The sequence below is a fragment of the Calonectris borealis genome, chromosome 13, assembly GCF_964195595.1.
Source record: "Calonectris borealis chromosome 13, bCalBor7.hap1.2, whole genome shotgun sequence".
NCBI lineage: Eukaryota > Metazoa > Chordata > Aves > Procellariiformes > Procellariidae > Calonectris > Calonectris borealis.
Window position 1 is genome coordinate 18245090 of NC_134324.1, and position 22597 is coordinate 18267686.

Below are 22597 nucleotides of genomic sequence, written 5' to 3' on the forward strand. Positions count from 1 at the left end.
TATTAGGTTGTGTAATATTAGTAGAAATAACACACGTAGAAATAACACTCTCTTTCAGGCCTGTAGGGAATGTCATGGAGTTTCTCAAAGTCTCACTTAAAAATCCACTTATGAAGATGAATGCAAAAGTAACATGAAGAACCATAATTATTTGGGGGGGAAAAACCCAAACAACCAAGCCTTATTTTACAAAACAAAAGTTTACTCATATTCTAGTCTCTCAGAAAAGGAGTGAGGGGCATAATGTAGTTGATAACAGCTTTCTCTTCTAAAACAGTTAAGGGAAAATATTGGACATACTTCTGATCCGTTATTTAAATTTTATCTGACTAGCATTTTAACTGTTGCTGCTGCATAGTTGGTTCTGAAGCATCAGCATTTCTCATTCATGGATAGATAAATAATTCAGGGATGAACTTTAGCCACACACTTCAGCATCACAATTTTAGACGTTCTAATTTTCTGGATTAAGAAAGTGAGGTCCTTGATTTTACAGGTGATTAACTGAATTACAGGGGAAAAATCAATACATCTCTGAACAGCCATCCCACGTTTCCAAAACCTTTGTCCTGGCCACGTAGCCATTTTTAAACTTTGCATCTCTGCCTTCCCAGAAAAATAATAACCACTTTACTGATTTGCCTTATAAAACTTCCAGATAATAGATGCCAAGCAACAACAACAAAAAGTGCATGTGTAGGGAACCCACCCCAAACTGAAACCCACCTACCTGAAACACTTGGCTGCGAGCTTGTGTATGTATACACAAGTGTATGAAACGCAAACTTCTGGGACAGATCTTGTGATTCTTTATAATTTGTGTGTGTGTGTATATGTATATATGCATATTCTTTTAACAAAGGCTGCTGGCTGAATTATATTAATGTTTAGCCTATTTGTGCATGTAATAGAAATTGTGAGAGGACAGGTAGCACTCAGCAGCCTCTGATAGCATATGTGTTACTGTGTGAATTGTTCTGGTGAATTTTGTCCACTTTTGCCAGATCCCGACATTTGGCCAATATATTTGAGTTAATCACAACCATACCTAAATTAATTATTCATGTATTGGGGAAAAATAACCTTTTAAAATTTAAATGATTTTCAGTGAAGATATATTTGAGTTCTTTACAGTATTTCATACTTAGCTCTTGCTTTTATCAGTCAAATTATTTTAAATAGAAATTCCTCTTAAATTTAGAGTTGGCAACATTATGTATGATTAGTGTTCCTGGACACTTCTGTTGTTCCAGTGTTTTTTTAGTTCATTAACGTTTTGTTAGCAAAATTTTAAATGGCAAGGTACAATAAAGGGATACATTATTTCTGCTCTTAAAATGTATTTTGAAATTCTTCTGCTTGCTTTTGGAAACTAAATACCAAGACCAGTTGTACTACAGCAGCTGTATGCATTTCTGTCTTTGGAAGAGTCATTGAATCAAACGTGTATATGCATTTATTTCAGAAAGAAGCAGGAATCTTCTGATGTCTTTATGTAATCTAAATATAAATCTAAAGGAAATGTGCTACAATATTATTGCAGTTCTAGCAATCTATTATAAAGTTTATTGCACAGAAATAACTAGGTCAACCTCTGGATGACCTGTCTTTTGGAGTTTCTTCAGTTAGCTTTAGGCTAGAGCTCCACCTTGTGATCTTTCAGCAGGATACATTTTCTTTTTATAGTTAATAATTTAATTATGATTTCACAAAGTTGAGTGACTTCGGAAAGTTTTCACATACTTGAGAGATTTCAGTATCTGCTTGGGAAAATTAAAGTTGGAATTCTGCAAACATGCAAAAAACAAACTGAAGAAGAGCTGCTTTTTATGATGCACTTCAGTTTAGATTTAATTTATTAAAATAATCTGCTTATTAGAGCACATTTAATAGATAATGTAGACTTTCACTGTTTGGGATGGCATCTACAAGATGCCAACAATTTCACATTCCTCTTTTCAGACTGCACTTCGATGAACTTGGTATATTTTAAAAGTTCTGATAGGATGCTTATATGGACCGTTTTCCTTTCTCATTGACTTCCCAAACCGGGTGCTTTGGATGAGTCATCACATATGTGCGTGAACAAGACATGGCTGGCAGTAGTTTTGAATTTCCAGAAGGCATTTACTGAGATCAAGGATAATGGGGAATGACCAGTGCCAGTCTTTTCCCATACCAGAACAAGGAGAACATCAAATAAAATTGAAAGTGATAAATTCAAAGCAAAGAACATGCCTCTTGGTAGTATGGAGTTTGGCTGTGGGAGTTCTTGTGTGGAATACCATTGCTGCTGAATATTGAGTTCAAAAAGTAATTGGAAATATTAATGGAAAAAATATTGATAAGGGGTTATAAAATATAGGGACAGCCTCTCTGGCTGAAAAAATCATTGAGTTATTTCTGGATGCTGGGAAGGTATTCAGGGAAAACATCACTAATAAGAACAAAGCAAATGTGTTCTTTCTTGGGCAGCTTCTGTTGGCCACTGCTAGAGGGGGCATGCTGGGGTCGATTGACGCCGCTGGTTGAGAATCAAAAGTCCGTGTCATATTCTGGATGTATGTAAATCTCTTAAAATTATCCTTTACTGGGACAAATGCAAGGGGTTTTTTGGTCATTGCTGGAGATGCTTGACGCTGGAGATCCCTTACAGTCTTACCTCATATATTCTTGCAAGGCATTCATCTGTAGCTACTGTTTTCCATAATACCAATATATAGTTGCACTCATGAGAGCCAAGTTTCTTCTTCCTTCAAGAAAAACAATTCTTGAAACATAAATCTTAGTAGCTTAACGCTTCAGCGTCTAACAAGAACTTGATATTTCTTTCCCATTTTATGAGGTGATTCTGACCAAACAATGCCATGTTTTCTTTCATGTTTTGTTGTTTGTACTAAGATGAACGGTTCTTACAAGAAGTTCAAGTTAGTATAAACTGCAGCCAGCTCGTTTTGTCAAGTGATTTATTTGACTTGTTTGATGTAGAGAATATATACTTCAATCATTTGCCCATGCTTTTTCATAATTTTGTAACTACTTTTTTCTTTAAAATATTTCTGTGTTTGTAAGAAACTTTATTGAGAATTTTTGCAAAATTTGATAGCACAGTAGATTTGCTTTTCATAAACGGAGCTAAAAATGTGTTAATTCTGGGAACAAGTGGTTAACTTGCTTTGTTTCTCAGTACTTTCAAATTTTATGGAGTAGGTAATTTTAGTATTGTAAATAGGTAGTATTAATGAGCCATAATACAAAACTTGCATGTAAGCATCCTGATTGTCACTTTAGTACATGTGTTGCTTCTCAACTTGAAAAATGTGAACTAGAAAAAGTCAAATGACAACACGTTGATAGACAGGTTGAACTTGAAACTGAGCAGTGTGGTTTTTGAAGTTTGCATCTTTGCTTTGCACTGGGACTGAATCCCAAGCATGCCCAAAAAGGACTTGTGTGGCTGGATCTCTCTTTTTCATTCCCCCACCCTTTACTGAGGTACACCTCTGAGCACGTGCTAGCCTGATGACCAAGGCACTAACTGTGGTATTTTTCCAAGTTGAAGCTGCTGACAGGAATCAGAGCAAATCTTTTTTTTTTTTTTTTTTTTTTTAAAAAGTGTATATATATAATATAATCCAAAGTGTAGAGCATTTTGATACGATGTCACCAACTGAGCATATAGTTTTACAGACAGCCTGGATGGTATAATAGCTCCTTGCCACCAAAGAAGGGAGTTCTACTCTTCCCTCCGCTGCTTGTGGCTATGCAGTCTTGTGTTTCCCATGCATTGGCTTCCGGATACCTGCTGTTGAACCAGTTTAACTTGATAATCCAGGGAAAAAAATTCTTGAGGTATATTTTGCCCATTTTATTGGGGAATTGAATCAGGTGAGACTGAATGGCAGATAGTTAGTTACAAAGATAAATGGCTGGGGAGGGGATGTTACCCTGCCTGTGAATGGTTGTTTGCTAAAGAGAGTGTACAAATGGAGCAGGAGAGGATGAAACGCACTGGTCATGTGCCCGTGTGGTTTTAGAGAAGGGAGGAATAGGGTGACAAAGGTTGCTGCCATTCTGCAGCAGCAATGTTTTTGAAGCTTTTTATCTTCTGTTCTGGATGAATACTGTTCTGGCTGAATTTTAAATCCAGCACATTCTGGATTTTGCACACTATCTTGAGTTTCACCAGCCTATCTCGAACCTCCTCTCTTTTTGCCACTATTTCTTTCCACTCTGGTTCTCTGCTTTTATGTAATTGTGTGAAATGTGAAGAAAGAGAACATAGTAAGTTCAGGGTTTATGGTTTCTCTCAGCTCTCTGAATTCTGGAAGCTACAGTGGCCCCTAGCATTCAGAATAAGCACTTGCAGGAACAAAAATGTACAGCCTCTATCTACATATTCAATTGAAATGCAGTCTCTGAAGCATAGCTACCAGACATTAAGCAACATGTGCTTAGCATGCCAAAATTAAATCTTTGCCTCAAATACCTAATCACTCCAGCAAGCTGTAGAGTCAGTAGACTTTGACGAAGGTTTTTCTCCTTGCTGTAGTATCTTTAAAATACCTGAAAATCATGCTTTCTTAATTCAGTTGTATAAAAATTAGCCTGGGGCAGACAATTAACATAGAAAAATTTAGCCTGCATGGTTAAATCTCACATTTGAAGTATCCAGTGAGTTTCTTTCCCCTTAAACATAGGAAAATTAGATAAATAACAAAATTTATGAGGAGGTGGCAATATTATAATTAAGTTGAAAAGCAAGTATTTCACAATCTTACATTTTCTTGATAAAACACTATGCTGTTTTTGATGTTTTTCTTTATAACGTGTGGATGGTATTATCTTCCTTGATATTCTTAGAGTCTTGGCAAATGCTTTAAGTGTTAAAGCTGCTGTAATCCTGGTTTATCAACTCTGGAAGACAGGGAGTTGTGAAACAGCTGGCTAGGCTATGAGAACTTGTATGAGCTTATCTTTGTGGAAAATGTCATGGAAGTTTACAAATCAGAGATACAAAGTTGGTATACATAATGTCCTTAAATGTATACATACTATGCTTTAAATTTAACATCAAATCTGGTTGTGGTTTGGTTAACCAGAAATATCCTAGTGTTGGTAAGTCTGGGCGCTGCAGTGCATGGTGTTACAGTTCAAACTTAAATCTAGTGTAGGTTTAGAAATAAAAGCTATTACTTGCAAGGTGTTAATGAAAACCATTCCAGTTTGCTCAGCCTATTCAGAAAATGTTTTGCCAAATGTTTTTGTATTTTATTTTACTTGCTTGTAAGTGATGCTTGTAAGATTTGCGGAGGTACTTTGTAGTAAGATCATGGGAGGAGTCAAAAATATGAAATCTTTAAACAGGAAAAAGCTTGGTTGGAAACGGGGTGGCGTGATCTAAATTTTCTGTGTTTCCAACTTTTTTCACCCCTTCATATGTGGAAAAATTTTCACTGTATTTATTTGTTTATTTTATTATAGAAGTTGTCCGCTACAAAGGAAGAAAGAAAAGTAAGCTTGTACTTCAGACTGGTTTTTGAATATCTTTCTAATACAGTGGTGTTCCAGAAGATGATAAAGAAATGATAGCAGCTCCAGAAATACCAACTGATTTTACTCTCCTTCAGTAAGTGTTTTAAGAATTTGTAGTTTCATTTTTAAATGTACTGGCTCTTTTTAGAGAGCCATATGGTTGGTTTTCTCTTGGAAACAAGGAAACAAAATGAGGGAAATAGGGTTCTAGATTTTTTTTTTCCTATTGAGAGGTTGATAAAGCATTGTCTGAATTCTTTCTTGAGTATCCAGCAGTAATTAAAGTAAGTATTTTAGAAGTGCTTAATTATTTTAAATCAATTTGTGAAGCTTGCTAGTAGGAAGCCATTGTGGCAAGACACTTTTTTGTTTATGTTACGTACTTCTCAGGATTTTGTCTTTCAAATTGAAATGTTTGATTAAGAAACTCTTGGATCAGGAATACAAAAAAAGTCTCCTTCATTAAAGCCTCTTTATAGAGAGAGAGGAAGTAGTTGAGGTGTTTGCCCTTAATAACTGGGGCAGGTCGCCTAATATTTAAAATGCCTAATGCCAAATGCTTTAGTTAAAGCCAAAGCCTTAGCTTCCCTCAGGCATCAGTTCCTTGGTGTTTCTGACATCATTTTATTAGCTTGCTAGTGTTCCTACAATTTTTAAGAAACAGACATTTGAATTTCCAAGATTTAAAATCGGATATAGATTACATTTTGGACAGAGAAATAAAGTGATTATTTTAAGCAGACCAAAAGAATCCAGTTCCTCACCTTTCAATTGTCAAGAAATTGGCATGAATACATTTCAACAGGCTGTTGAAATGGATTACATTGGTATAAAATCTAAAAAGATAGACGCGGTTTTGTATCAATGAGGTTGTTTGTGTGGGATTTTTTCCTTTTAGTGAGAAATAAAGATAAATTGGAAGATGGTTTAATATGAAATACTGTTTTTACAGCTGTTTATAATGGTTTTTCACTGTGTTGGTACAGTTCATTGCTTAGTGAAATGGTTGGAATGTGTTGTATTCTTTCCTGTGAAAATAAGAACACCTAGGAAGTTCTGAAGAAGAAATATTTCTCACCTTTTTCTTTCTTTCAGTCCATATCAGCGTACATAGTCAACAAAACCAGAAATAGCATGTTAAAAGGCAGAAAGCTCCTTTCAGACACTTGCAATAGTGAGAGACCTTAAGTTTATGGATTGTTTTAGAATGTTATGAGTAAATACATAGGAATGGGTCTCCCGTGCCCCCAGTCATCTTTATGATTGCATTGTTAAATTGAATCAGGAAGCGTGTATCAGAAATTTATGATAGCTTTCAACATAAGTGCGTACCTCTTAACTACTTACTTAGTTTCTAGTAGCATGAAGAGATCTGCTGAGACTTTGGTTATGAGGGAAGGTGGTGGTTTCTTTTTTTGCTGTTGGGTTTTTTCATCACTTTTGTTTTGTTTAAGTATTTGTGGCAGATATTTATAGTGCACTTTGCTTTTTGAGATGGTATAATGTTTGTCACGTGCCAAAAGCAAGGTTCCCAACCTGTTCCTATTTTCTACCCACCTTCACATCTTTTAACCTTACTGTATGGCTTTCTTTGGAGGTGTAATTGTTTGGAGGAGACGGGGTAGGGTGTGAGTGTGAGGATATGCTCTGATCTGTTCCTTGACAGTGGACTTCACAGAAGAAAAAAGCAGTTTCACTGTTGAAGTTGATTTACTGGACTGAGAGCATAATGTGACTTCATGTAGTATATTTAAGAATATTTCTGACGAAATGTGAAAATGGTTTGTCTTTTTATCTTTGCAGGGAGTCTGAAACACACTTCTCTTCTGATACAGACTTTGAGGATATTGAAGGAAAAAACCAAAAACAAGGCAAAGGAAAAGTATGTTCAGTTTAAAGGGATACTGAAACACTTCTATTGTTACGAATTGAAGAGTTCAGCACTTGCTTTGAAGCTGAATGAGCTAGGAATATTTTCTGAAAATGCGTGTGTTCTGTGAAGAGAGGTCATATTTGTATTTGCATTGAAATGCTTCATCTTGAGTATTTGCATGGTATTTCCTAAGTGCTGTGAAGGCATAAGGGAGGTGGGGGAGAAAAAGATTAGCTTTGATTTGATTAGTCGCTCTGTGTGTGTTCCATCCTATGCTGAAATTTGGTGCTCTTTTGTTGGGGTCATTAATTCTGGCTCTCTTTTAATTTGAAAAATAAACAGAAACCAGAAATAATCCAATTAAAAGGGTTTTTTTATAGGTCGCAGACAGGAGGTTACACTACCTGAGTGGGGAGGTCTAAACCCAGTTAATAGCCCTTCTCTCCCCTCATCGGACAGGTGTCCTCCCCACCTGGGTGGCCCCTGCCCTCTCACTGGCTTGGCACCCACCGCTTTCACTGCCGTGGCGCAGGCAGACTGCTGCACACCGCTGCGCCGGGCACCCCGTGTACCTGTACCAGTACAGAGCGCCCCGTTATTAAGGGGTGGTGATAAATAGTTTTATACAACATTCATTTAATTTCTGTTTAAATTTTTCACCTTTCTGAAAGTCATACTTGATTTGGGGAATCAAATACAAAGACACGTGTCTGCTCTTCCTCACCCCCGCTTGCCAATGTGTGCTTAAATTAAAAAAACAAAAAGTTAACAAATTGCAGAGGAGATTTTGTCATGTGTGTTAAGGGAATTGCCATAGCTGTTTTAAATAAAGTCTGTATAATCTGTTTTACAGTTTAAACACGAGAAAAATCTTTGTGTCATACACTGTCACCAATAGCATTTTTAGTTGCTAGAAGATTTTAAATGAGGGAAGGAGGAAATGGAACCTGTAGAATTCTCGTTGGTCTTTGTATCGGTCAGGATCAGCTATTATTCTCAACTTTGGATTTTAAATCTGGTTCCTGAAAACAAAAGGCCTTGTGTATAGTTGTCATGGTATGAATAGTAATTTGTTTTTTTTTTTTTTTTTAATTACTACATAATACCCAATTAAAACTTCTTGTGCGTGTGTGTGATTGCAGACCTGTAAAAAAGGAAAAAAAGGACCAGCAGAGAAGGGGAAAAGTGGAAACGGAGGAGGGAAACCCGGTGGTCCAAATCGGATGAATGGACATCACCAACAGAATGGTGTGGAAAACATGATGCTGTTTGAGGTAGTTAAAATGGGCAAGAGTGCTATGCAGGTAAGACTTGGGATATCTCTATGACTTGGATGAATATACAGTTTAAATATAACAATCTTTTTTTGTACGTATGATTTAATAAAACGAAGCCTAAAGTAATTTTTTTTCTTCAATTTGCAGTTTTTAGTTCCAGATTAAGTTTTTTTAAAAAAAAAAGTTTTTGCATTGTTAAGGTTTGAATTTGAACAAACTGATATTTTATTTCTAAATGTCAGGCATGAATAATCACATATATAGTGAAGAAATTCAAACTATGATTCAAAGTGAATTTTCAGTATGCTGAATGAAGAAAGGTTATTTTAGATTACATGACTTTAAAGTCCTTTTTGTGTGGCTGTAACTAAATACAAATGTGGTTTATGCCTATGGTTGTCATAGAACTTAAAAAGAAATCTGTAGTTTGTAGATGCTCCCAGAGCTTAGATTATCTGAAAAGAAATAATTGCTTCTCTTCCCTCACCGAAAGTAAAATTGCTAGTTACAACTTAAGAGCTACTCCTTAAATTTCCTGTAAGTTGACTTGGCTAATGTATATTGCAACACTCTAATTTAGGTCAGGATATTTTAACCTGTTAGAAGTCTCTGTGTTAGGCACTGTCTCCACTGCATTTACTAATAGGACTGAAGCCAGTCTATTAAGAAATTTTTTAAATTCAGTTAAAACAGTAAAGTGTTTGCTTGACTATGTGAATCTTCCAGTGGAGAGAGGGTTAAAGTGTAAGCCTGTCAGCCATGAAGCCTTCCTGCTGACTCACTCATGTGACTCCTCAGCAGCCTCGAAGAAAGACTATCTTTGGGATCGAAAATCTAGAGTTTACAGCTTCTGTGATACACATGCAGGAAGCTGGTCTATGTGCAGTCCTCTGGAGATTTGCACGCTCCTGCATTAGAGCTGGGAACCTTGAAGCCTGAGTTCCTTGGCAGAAATTTAGTTCAGACTTCTAAAAAAGAACAGACTACTTTGATGTATTTGCACAGAGAAATTCTGATACTTCCGTCATTTGTTTTGTTCTGCCGTATTTCAAAGCAGATGGAAAAACTATACTTTTCTAACTGTTGCTGTGTGTGCTACGTTTTCAGCCAATTATCAGTGGTTGTATCTTCATGACATTTTAACTGTTTAAAATGATATACAGTCAAAATCTTTCGCTTTCCAAGAGCAAAATGGACCTTTGCCAGGCCTGATTACTCTGTTGAATTGGGGAATTGATACCTGGTTAATAGAGTGAATCTTAGTCAATATTTATTGTCAAAATTAAGGAAGAAAAAAAATTCTCAAAGTATTTCTAAAGTCAAGTCCACTTCAGCACTCAGCATAAAAAATTTTCTCTGTGGCCCTCAGCACTTGCTTACCTGAAAAGATTTTGATAATAATTTTTATTTTATTTTATTTTAAATTCTGTTCCATACCTTCTTCTGAGTTAGTGTCTATTCTCTGGCAAAAACAGATGGTTCATCCACTGAGACAAAATGTTTTGAGAAACTACTGTTTTGCTGGAGGTTCTTTAAAATAAATAAATTCTGAAAACAATGCTGCCTACCTGAAATATTCGTCCTGTTCCTAGCATTATCCTGTTCTTGCACAGTCGCCTTCTTTATAAGCCTAATTTAAAGTGTTTCCTAGATTATTTCTCCGCTCCCCACAGATGAGTTAAATTAGTACTAGTTTGTAGGTTCTGCTCCTACTGGGAAGACTATGACAGTTTCACTTTGAATTTTTCATCCTTTTTGTCTTGCTGACGGAAGTACAGTTGTGCTGTACTATAAACAATCTTAAATTTAGGGAAGAAGCATTTAGCTGTATCTCTGTTCAGAAATTTTTCTGCGTGGCAATATGTTTTATTTGCCCTCACAGCATTATTGCCTGTGAGAGTAAGCACTGAGAAAAGTACAGACAGGAAGCATGGGAGATGCTGCATAGTCCAGTTGTCTTTTGGAAGTTCTGAACAATTCCATCATCTCTCTTTATTTAGAATGACTCTAGATTTTAGAGCAGGGTATCAACATATTAAAAAAACTCAAAACTGGAAGCTTGATATTAAAGTGAGTCTCTTGTGCTTGTGTTAATAAATTAATTGTATGTTTTTATGACTTCTACAGTAGACAGTTTGTACTATACGCATGGATGGTTTAAACATAATAGCATGTAAATTCTGTTTTCACAAAACCATTATCACAGGTTTCCTATTAATTTGCTTCCCTTTAAGGTTTTTTAGTAAAATGCTCTTCTTCCTATTTGGTTTAGTGAATACAGAGTAATTAATGTCCATGCAGTGTAGGGCAGTGCGGTTCATCCTGTTATGTGCGTGGAGCACTGTTCATTAAAGGGGCAACATTTCTGAAGAGTATAGGGAGTTGTAGCTGTTGGAACCGAACACCTAAATAGTATCTTTAGAGAAGTGTCACCAGTTTGAAGGGGGGGGGAGGGGGGAAGAGAGAACCTGCTTCTGTAAAATATACCAATTATTTTTGCGTTCTTCCTCAAAAATAGTTACTGTAGGACTATGTGGTATTCCTGTGCTTTATGTTTAGGTGTCAGTTTCGTACTTGTATATGTTTATAGAATAAAATGAGTTCTTTTCTTGAAAACTGATATTATGGCAGTAAAGGATCATTCAAACATTTTGTTCTGTATTAATCAGAAAACCACAGAGTTCAAGTTATTTATGGAACGAACAAGAATCACTTACTGGAAAGCAGTTAAATAACACTGACTGTCTTCAATTTATGAAAACTAAAAAGTGCCTTTATATTTGTTTCTTTTCAGTCTGTAGTGGATGACTGGATAGAGTCATACAAACATGATAGAGATATAGCACTTCTTGATCTCATTAACTTCTTCATTCAGTGTTCAGGCTGCAAAGGTAAGATACTGAAATGTTTACTCATCCGTTTAAGTAATATAGTATGATGCTCATTCTTTGTTTTTATACTACATATGCTGTAGGACTGCTCCATTCCTGCGGCTAGTTTACATTATTAGGTTCTTGTAGTTAAGCTAGTATTTCTGAAGGTGGAGAGCAGGAGGTTTAGAAGTATTATACTATATTTTAAAATGTAGATTAAGCCTTTTGTATTCACACCAGAGAGAATGCAGTACTGGTACTTAACACTTATTTCATTTTCCTCTCCTCCTGCTATTATTTCAGAAAACTATCTCTCTGTTTTAACATTGATAGTTTAGCTTGTTCAGTCTTGGAATTCTAGTTTGGATTTATCTACTTCTTATCATTGAGTGTTTTAAGATTGTTTCATAGCTTTTGTAGGGATGCTTGATTTAAAAGGTATTATGGACAGCTTCATGGTAGCCTGTTTACAGTAAGATTTAAAAAAATTTTTTTTTTTTTTAAATTTAAAAAAAAATTTTATTTTTTCCCTTATTTTCTGGTTTTCTTTCCTCATTTCCACGTCCTCCATTCTTTTTCCCCTCACCTCCTTTTGAAGAGGAGAAGGTAACTTATCCTGCAGCGTCACTGCGCTTGCAGTAGGACTGGATGTAATTTGTTCTGCTCAGATGTTGCTCTGTCCTGATAAACTTTTAACGTGCATAAATCTCCAGAACGCTAACAGCATTCCTCAGAGGTTATCCATGCTTTCAAGAGCAGTGACCTTTTGATTATTGTTACCAGATAAAACTACAGGATCTTGTAATGCTTTCTGAGATGATCCTCATCATGAATTTTGTAGTATGGTTGCAGTAAACTTTAGGAGATCTATTTGGTTTTTATATCACCATTTACACTTTACCAATTTGAGGCTAAGACAAATAGAAATTGCGTGAAATCACTGTTTATTACAGTGCAGGAGATAATAAGTAGCAATAGAACTGTTCAAAATTGTCTTATACCATTTAGAATCTTGAGTCCTGAAAGGTCACTTCAGATTAGTGTGGTCTTTTGGCTGATAAAGAGGTCTGGCACAAATATCTTTGACTTCTGAATACGAGTGAATGAGTAAATTCTAGATGTGTGTGTACATGCACACAAGCACACTTTAAAAAATACATATATAAAAAAGAAAAACTATTGGTGCCAAGCACTTGTTATACAGGGATGCTAAAATAAAAAACGTGTAACTTCTTAAAAAATACATGTAAAATGTGTAGGTTAGCTGAAAATTGGTAATTTTTACATTGTAGCAGGAGGTGTGTCATGTGCCATCTACCTCTTTCATATTAAAAATGCTAATAATCTAATATCTAAATTGTAGGAGTTGTTACAGCAGAGATGTTCCGACATATGCAGAATTCTGAAATAATCCGAAAAATGACTGAAGAATTTGATGAGGTAATTTAATGAAGTGCTGATAATGTATTGATACTAATTTTTTATTTTACCTGTTCTAATCTTACTGGATCATGTTGCTACAGGTTTCTTTCAAGGGTAAGGTCAACTGCAAAAAGACAGGACTTTTATGAATTAAAATCTTGAACTCCCTTATTTCACTGAATTTGTAAGGCTAGGAAGTAAAGCTCTGCACATATATAACTTGTTTTATTAATGGTTTAAGAAATCAATATCGACTTCCAGTTTTTGAATAGTGAACTCCTACTACTGTGGGGCTGTGTGGGATGCCTCCCCATTCTTGCTGTGTATGTAAGGCTTTTAAGTCGTCTTTACTTTTTAAAATGGTTGCTAAATTTATTTCTATGCATTCATTAATCTACAAATCATGGGTATTTGAATTTGATTATTCTCCAATTGAAGACTAATGCTTTGCCTTTCATGGGCATTATAACATTTTTTCCTTTAAATTGTCACTTGCTTTCTGTTACACTGAGTATTGGGGTAAATGAGATGTGTTGGGTTTTGGGGTTGGTTTTTGGGTTTTTTGTTGTTGTTGTTTTGTTGTGGTTTTTTTTTTTCCCGTGGGTTTATTTTTGAGTGGTATTCCTTTCATCCTGTGTTCTGAAGAACGTAAAGGTAGCTTTAAAACCTCCTCCCAAAATTTGTCTAATATGGAAATAATTCCCCTTTGCCCCCCAATTAAAATCCAAAAAACATAGGTAACTTTAACAGAGGGGAAAATGTTATATGTTTTTGTTTAAAAGGATTTTAGTATTCCTTAGAACTATCTCAATGCATAAATAGATTTTATTGCTATAAGGCAATATTGTATGAAATTTATAAAGCTTCAGTTTTATCACGGTTATGCTCACTCTTTCTTGTTACAGAATTCTAATGAACAACTCTCAGATTTCTAATCCCTTTTCATGGATACTTTCTTCATTTTTGATTTTAATGTTGTTTAGCCTCTTAAAGAAGATGGTCACAGAAGCACCGATACAAGTGATTGTCAATTTTTTTTCCCTGTCATTTTACTATTATTTGTAAAGGTTCCCAAATCAGGAGAGGAACACATATTTGTATATTCAAGGTGTTATAGTAGGTCATTTTATGACTTGAGGAATTTTCAGTCTGATATGTGAGCATCTCCCTATAAACTTTATTATGGTCCTGAACTGGGTGTTTCTAAACATGTCAACTAACTGTTCTTTTGTTCTAGTGTAACCTGAAGCAGATTTGTAAGGAGTATGAGATTTATTTATGTTTTTTTTTTTTTTTTAGGGAGTAAGACAGAAAGAAGAAATTAGTAGTTATTTCAGTCTATCTGGTTATGTACAGTTTTTATGGTAGGACTTGTATAATGTTGTCTCTGCATATAACAAGTCCAAGCTGCAAAGTAGATGCATATTTGTGGAATCATGTTCTTCTGATGTGTTGTTTTTATGGCACTGGAGATTTTGTCTTTAAAGTCGTACACATCTCTTTTTAATCTTTATGTAATAAAATAAATTTTAAGATGTTTGAAAGAGTTTTCCATTTCCTTTTTTGTTTTTTAATAGGATAGTGGCGATTATCCACTAACTATGGCTGGTCCCCAGTGGAAGAAGTTCAAATCCAGTTTTTGTGAGTTCATTGGAGTACTCGTCCGACAATGTCAATATAGCATCATATATGATGAATATATGATGGATACTGTCATTTCACTGCTTACGGGGCTGTCAGACTCACAAGTCAGAGCATTTCGGCACACTAGTACACTGGCAGGTCAGTGAATTATATTTATCTGTGTATTGCTTCCATTTTATGTTTTGTGTTGCACAGGAAAGAATTGTTCTGGTTGAACTTCTTGATATTCAACATTCAGCTCGTGTTTCAGTGTGTGATACAGCTTTCATCTAATGCAACTTGTTTTGGTACAGCTTTCTTATCTTGTCTTTATTGGTTTTTCATTACTGAAAAACACAGCATTATTTTAAAGCATTCTTTACCAGCTGTCTAGTACTTAATTTTTGTTAGCTTTAAGTCTGGTAGAAAAAGAAAATAGAAGAAAACTTTCCAGTTGATTTTACAAGTTTGTCTTTGGTCATAATAAGGGTATAAGTATCTTTCTAACCTCAAATGCAGTTGAATCTGTTTATGCTCTGCAGGAGTCATATTTTAGATTGGATGCAATTTTTCTTACGAATTTAAACTGTGCCGTATATTGAGGCCATGCACAATGTAATTGAAAGTAGCATTTCTATTCATTGAATTAGAAATAATTTTAAAGAATGCTTCGTCAGTGATAGTCACTAAATTTCTGTATGGTTTTAAGTAATTGTGCTTTTTACGTGACTTTTTTCAAATCTTTTAAATTACGAAGAAATCACTTAGGAGTTAAGTACAGAGTGTTTTAAATAAATACGTCATTATATGGACAAAGGATAAGCTTCTTGGATAAGGAAGTCCTAAACCTGTGTTGATTAATTAAGAAGGGTCTCAGATGGCATTGTGCAGCAGTCCACTTATCTAAGGCTTATTATAGCAATTTTAGCCTGAACAAGGTGAATTTGGACTGTATGTGAAACTGAGTTTTTGCCACATTGGAAATAGTTCTTGCTAGCTTCACTGGAACCAGCTGATTTACCGCTGGCTTCAGTTCTGACTGTCTGATCAGTTGTTCTATTTCATCGATCATCTCTCTTGAATATACATTGGCACACTGCGCATCGGGCTGCTGCTGTGACACTCCCATTAGCCAAGGAGAGAGGAACAAAATCTTTTATTTCGGGAGAATATACTGATTCTCCTTTATCATCAATTTGACTGTTGTACCATATAATACATAAACATAATAATACAAATTTTAGTTCTTAAAAAAACAAGTTTTTACTACTTTTTTTTAAATTTGAGTTGTGCCTCAATAAAAGTTGCAATGTTGCGCTGTTGCATGTTAATTTTTGCCACACAAAATAATTTTGATGAGTAGTCTGTTTGCATTTGTTCACATCAGTAGTCGATTCTGTTGATTTTGTGTAATTGTTTGTGCATTTCTTATGAGATTACAGTTTGTATTCTTGAAGGTGGTGTTTTATATGGGATAGAGACATCCAACAAAATTCTTGTATCCATATTTACTGTTATTTGCAGTAATTTTGGCTTCTATGATTAGCTCAGGCTTGTTCTTTTCATCTTGATATCCTTGGAGATCACAGTGTGTGATGATATTTTGATATATCTGCATGTCTTTATGGCTTACTCATCAACTTCATGCTAGTGATACACGCTTAATAATGTTCTGTGTATGTTCTGCCAACGCAAGCCCTTTTCATGCCTTGTTGTTACAAAAGTTCATAAGAAAAGCAAATATACTGTTGACCACCTCCTGGTTTCTGGTATAGGCATATTTGTCTGTGCCCTTTTAAAAGGGTTGATTCAGAAATAAAAGCACGCAAAAAATCCCACCAAAGTGTATTTTACCGTTTGGTCAGTTCTCTGGCTTCTAATTGGCTGGTGTCCTTTTTCTGCTTCTGCAGAAAACTGCCGCTCATTAAAATTAAATTGAGGGGGAAAGAATGGTGTGTTATGGTGGCATTGGTTGTCTAAGACATTTCCTTCTGAAGAAAGAAACTTCTTGTATGTTTGAAGTTGAATGGTTTGGTAATATCAGTCTACTAACTGATTCTAATAATGGAATCTTTTTAATATTTCCTGGGCTGTGTTTGTAAATTGTACATTCCACCTTCATTTTTTAGGGGAAGTATATCCTAGATCTCAATTCAACAATAATGCTTATAGTATTTAAAAATTGACATAAAGAAAAGAACAATATGTCAATGTTTTATCTATTGTGTTGATAAGTAATGATGCAGTGCTTAGTAAAACACTGCTAAAGTTTGTGTATCAAGAAATTTACAGTGAATATATTTTCATAAATACAGAAAGGACTGACAGGAGGAAGTGTCAAGAGTTTTGTTTATCATTTTTCTTAGATCAGGTAACCTTTTAAATAATCCTTTTCACTTTTTTGTAGCCATGAAGCTGATGACTGCTTTAGTGAATGTGGCATTAAATCTTAGTATTAACATGGACAATACACAACGGCAGTATGAAGCAGAACGAAATAAAATAATTGGGAAACGAGCTAATGATAGGCTGGAACTCTTACTACAGAAAAGAAAGGAGGTTAGTGCAACTGTCTGTAGCTGGTGTGTACAGGATAAGTGTGTTTTGTAAAGTCTGGTGTACAGTAAAAAGAGATAAATGTAACTCTCAAAAATTTTCCGATAGTGCTGTCTTAATAGAGTTAGCGAGAGAAACTGCAATCAAGGATAGATAATTTTTTGTGTATTTCTTGACCATACATTGACTGTTTTTGGCTTCTAGAGAAGTCCCACGATCTTGGGGCAAAATAGTGCTTTTATGACGTCAATACCGATCTCAGCAGAAAATGTGTTTAAAGGCTTTAGATAAGGTTTTATCTTCTACAGAAAACACTATCAAAATTGAAAATGCAATCTACTTCTATTTTCTTTTTGTGTAAAAGGGACTTGCTGACTCATTGCTGACAGTGCTGTCTTGTTGAAAACCCTAATTATTCAGGTTTAAGTTTTTTTGGGGGGGGAAATGGTCTTTTGTTTTTGGTTTTTTTTTTTTATTATTTTTGTTTGTTTTGTTTTAGACATTAGAAATAACCTTCTCATGATCAAAGGAAACATATCACTTTTGCTCTTCAGCTTTTGTGCTGTAACCTGTTAATGTTTTTACTTTCTTGACAATTCAGATAAACTAACAACTTTTGTCTTCTGTTCATCTCACAAAGATCTTGCAGTTTGGGACTGATCTCTTAAACACCCATTAAATGTAGTTGAGCTAGATGCGTGTGCAGGACCAGTCCTATTATAAGTAATACATAGATACACAGAAAAGGCAGTGATGTGAGAGTCAAGACTTTTCCCAATCTCAGTTGCTCACATGTATATTGGCTTTTAGGATTTCTTAGCAGTTTTTCTAGTTTTGGTTTTGGTTTTCTGTTTTTCTTGTACTAATGAAAGTAAGCTTCGAAGTAACATTCAATTTTTTGTTTGATTTCAGGTTTTGTTTCATTTATAACTCAGCGTTATCCAGTACTAAAATTCACTTTATTCATTGATTCCTTTTTCATGTCTCTGTTTTAATATTTTGAATTTTTTTTCCCTCTTCTTACTTCAGAGGCTACTGTGGGCAAGTGTTAGATTTAGGCCCAGAACATGTTAAATATTTGCTTTGTTAGTCCTTTCCTCCTGCTGCTTAGTCTTTCTTCTTACTGTATTTCCTTATAGTTTTTCCTTTGTTCCATAAATTCCCAATCTTGCGATGCTATTGGAATTGTTCGTTCTTGCTGTTTTTCTAAATTTCTGTAGGAGAGGTCCTTTACCTTTTGTATCCATTCCCCTGCATGTGCACAACCCCAGGGTAATATCTCTGGTGGCTTCTTTGTGGGTTTTTTGGGGGGTGGGGTGGTTGTTTTTTTGGTTTTGTTTTTGGTGGGGGTTTTTTGGTGTTTTGTTTCGTTTTTTCAATCTGATCCATCGAAATATCAACTTCCTCAGTCCTTGACTATTCTCATTAACATTGCCTCAATTTGTCCTACCTTTATAGTTCAAACCGTAAAAAAAAAATGCTTGTCCACTGACAATATTTTCAAATCTTTAAACTGACTTTCTTGCACTTTCAAAGCAAATACAATTTTCTGTGTGTTAAAACAGTGCATGTATCACTTTTTACCTCATTTGCATGTCTTGCTCATGTGCTGTTATTGAGACTGGATTTGTCTCCTCCATTATTTTTCAGCTCCATATCCTTAAGTTAATTTTTTCTGCAATACCTTACTCAGTTTCTGCATTTTTTTCTCTCTAATTAAGTAATGGATGAGGAGAAAAGAGGTATTCAAAACAGAGTATATGCTGCTCATGTAGCCATTTGCAAAGTTCTTCATCTGTATCTTGTCTTTTTAGATTACAAATTCTTTAGTGTACAGAAAAGACCCGTTGTAATGCAGTTCACGTGATTTGGGTATTGTTCTAATAATACGTGTCCATAAAAACATAGTAAGTGTATTAAAAATCATGCTGAACCATCAGGCTTAAAAAGTTACTAGAAAATTAAATCAAGTTTTCTTATAAATAACTTAAGAAGGAGCTTGCAGAAACCTAAGATGTCTTTGTTGCAGTTGAAGACCGGATTTCCAGTGGTCAGAATTACTAAAATTTGTATGCTGCGGTAGATACAATTCCTTAAATAATAGCATATTGTACTGTGAAACAAATTTGGAATATTTCAGGAAGGGATTTAATGGCCACACTTGCAAATGTTAACTTAATTTAGTTTGTCTAGCGTCAGCACCATCTGATCTGATTGTAAAAGTGCTGCTCACTGTTTATTTACTCTGTTCATTCTTTCAGCTTCAGGAAAATCAGGATGAAATAGAAAACATGATGAATGCAATATTTAAAGGTGTTTTTGTGCATAGATACCGGTAAGTTTCTCTTAATAATTAATTTGTAGTTTCATTAATTTATTTTGGTGGCAAGTTATTTCTAATTATTCGTCTCTTTGATCCTATTGCCCCACTTCTCTCTACAGAGATGCAATTGCTGAAATAAGAGCTATCTGTATTGAAGAGATTGGAATATGGATGAAGATGTACAGTGATGCCTTTCTCAATGACAGCTACTTAAAATATGTAGGGTGGACTATGCATGATAAGGTAAGCTGCATTGAGGAAAAGGAACCAGAATCATGAAGCATAACTCCACATTTTTGGTTGTTGATCTTGGCGGACTAGGTTCTGATCTCTTAACTGTTTTAATCAGTCAGTGTGTTTCTTATCACTCAGAAGCACTGGCGTTTCAACACATACATAAAATAGACTTGATCTTTTGAATGGATTTATAGAATATATATGGATTTTTAAGGAACTGTTATTTGTAAGGAAATGGCTTTTTCTATTTATTTATTGCTGATACAGACTTCTGCTTTATAATACTTAACTATTTAAAATTAATGCATTTCACATAGAATAATCCAGTCATATAGCGTAACCATTTCTCTGTTTTGCCAAGTTAAGAAACTTCTTAGCATTCTCAGCTAGCTGTAAAAAGCATGGGAAAAGTCCTCTTTTGTGCTGATGAGTGCCTCAATCTGTTACTTACCAGCTACCAGCTAGAGATTATTCTCTGCTTGGAGTGGTCAACAGATACAGTTTACAAATACTCCTTGATTCATTGTTGAGTCAGCACATTGTCTCAGTTCTTGCATTGGAGACTTCAAGCTATCGAATTTGAAGTGAAACAAATGAGGGATGCTCACTCATGCTATGCTGTTCATGGGTTTGGTATCAAAAACCAATAACCTCTGGCAGTGGGGTGATAAGAAGCTGCGTGAGGTCAGTTGTCCTAGACTTTTGAAAAGTATTTCTGTATCTATCCCTTAAAACATGTTCTCTGCTAAAATAGATCTTGTTCTTCAGGAGGAATATTTCTCTCTGTATCTACTTGGTAATTCTGATCTAACAAGAGATGGTCGTTAATGATATAGATGTTGCCAGTTTTAAATTAAGTGAAGGGAAACACATAGAATTCTACTTAGAAATATCTTAAGCAGTTAGAGTACATCTTTAAAGACTGAAACAAGTGCATTTTGATTTACAGAGATACTAACTGCAGTAAGACATTGAGGTTTTTTTGGTTTTGTTTTTTCTTCTTCATTGACTTGTTACAAACAAGGACATACTCCGATGTCATTAACATGATTATTTATAGTATATCTTGACAACATTTAGTCTTTGTCTTTGAATTAATTCAGACTGCAAAAGAAACTTGTCTTGTATGATTTGAAGATCACATCTGTATCCTATACTTGACTTTTAATCCAGTTCTTAATTTTATTTTAGCAAGGGGAAGTAAGACTCAAATGCCTAACTGCTTTGCAAGGGCTTTACTATAATAAAGAGCTTAATTCCAAATTGGAACTCTTCACCAGTCGGTTCAAGGTTAGTGTAACTTCATATTTTTAAGTACATAGGAATTTTTTTTGAAGTTGTATTACTCTTCTTTCCTCTTTGAAAATACTTTCTTTTGTATTCTTAGGATAGAATTGTGTCTATGACTCTTGACAAAGAATATGATGTTGCAGTCCAAGCAATAAAATTACTCACTCTTGTTTTACAGTAAGTACATGTATATCTCCTTATCTGACGCTACAACAAATATTAAAACTTAAAAGTATTTCTCGTGCCTGTGAGCGAGGACAGCAGCTCGACAGAATTCAAATAATCCAAAGTCTAGATAAATGTCTACACATCTTACACGCAAACAAATTGGAATTTCAAAAGTAATCTGACTAGAACAGTTGCTGTTACTTATCTACCACAGTTAAGTAAGTGTAAAGACTAGAAACTTAGAATTCAGCCTCCCTAATTTAAAGCTGTCATGGAATATTTGAACTGAAGGAATATAGGATGTATTGAACATTACACAGTAGTTGAACTTTTGAGCTAACCTTCTACCAAACGCTCATACTTTATCAGTAATTTTTGTTTAGAAACTAAGCTGTCTTGTTTTGGGTTTTAGGATGGTAAATTGAAGGAAAAGGTTTAGATTCTCCTTCATTTCCATCTCCCTCATTAGAGTTCATACTCTATTGACTCAGCTCTTTTTTTTTTTTTTTCCCTTTCCTTCTTCCATCCCCACCTCTAGGAGTAGCGAAGAAGTTCTGACTGCAGAAGACTGTGAAAATGTCTACCATCTGGTTTATTCAGCTCATCGGCCAGTAGCAGTTGCTGCAGGGGAATTTCTTTATAAAAAGTAAGGTGGCGAAATTATAGTTAACTTTGTGTTCGTGTAGATTTTAGTTTGTGCATTAATACTATGATTCTCATTATTTTTAATTAAGAAAAGGAAAAACTGAACAATGAAGTGGCCTTAAGAACTAACTTACAGAAAATGTAACACTACTGTAGTTTTCCTGAATGGGAAATAGAGAGTAATTTTGAAGGCTGTGCTTTAAAAGCTTGTACCTACAGGGAATATAATAAAAACATTTCTCTGTCTTTTCCTTTCCCATCTTTCCTGTGGTCTGCAAAACATCTTAAAATGCTCACGTAGTTTGGTACCTAAAACTTGCATCATAACGAGTATTTTCCCATTTGTAGTTCCCTCACCCCACCCCTGCCAAAGTTGGCTCATATGACCATTTCATAAAGTATTTTTCTGTTTTTTTTTTTTTTAAAAAAAAAAAAAAAAGAAAGAAAAAAAAGAGAGATTCAACACATATCAGGTGTGTAAGGAAACAAAATAGAGTTTCCATCTAATACTTTTCAGACCTTCTTCCAGTATTTCTTTGCGGCTTTAAAGTCTCATGTGGGGAGGTTCAGAAAATGTAGTTTGCTAGAGGAGCCATGAGACCTCAAGCACATGCAATTATCACTGATGTTTATAAAGTATTTTGTTATAATTATACATTCCACTGGAAACAGTCAGTGAAATACCAACTCAGCATATATGAAATTGTTCAAATGATACTTGTCCCAAATTGTTTCCTTTCAAAATAAAATGTGGAGCCAAGCATCAAGGTATTAA

The 22597-nt window shown here is 34.9% G+C and overlaps 1 protein-coding gene across 8 annotated transcripts in view; it reads left to right on the top strand.

Annotated features, from left to right (window-relative positions):
• STAG2 (STAG2 cohesin complex component) overlaps window positions 1–22597 on the top strand; it is an 81052-nt gene that overhangs the window by 32709 nt on the left and 25746 nt on the right. For 7 of the 8 annotated variants that reach the window (XM_075162392.1, XM_075162394.1, XM_075162387.1 and 4 more), the window contains exons 2-13: window positions 5485–5629; window positions 7339–7417; window positions 8551–8712; window positions 11480–11576; window positions 12922–12998; window positions 14558–14762; window positions 17011–17162; window positions 19421–19494; window positions 19602–19725; window positions 20911–21009; window positions 21107–21186; window positions 21716–21823. In XM_075162392.1, coding sequence (XP_075018493.1) covers window positions 5586–5629; window positions 7339–7417; window positions 8551–8712; window positions 11480–11576; window positions 12922–12998; window positions 14558–14762; window positions 17011–17162; window positions 19421–19494; window positions 19602–19725; window positions 20911–21009; window positions 21107–21186; window positions 21716–21823 — 1301 coding nt within the window. In that variant the 5' untranslated portion in view covers window positions 5485–5585. The remainder of the gene's footprint in view (window positions 1–5484; window positions 5630–7338; window positions 7418–8550; window positions 8713–11479; window positions 11577–12921; window positions 12999–14557; window positions 14763–17010; window positions 17163–19420; window positions 19495–19601; window positions 19726–20910; window positions 21010–21106; window positions 21187–21715; window positions 21824–22597) is intronic. The other variant, XM_075162391.1, reaches the window with a different exon arrangement.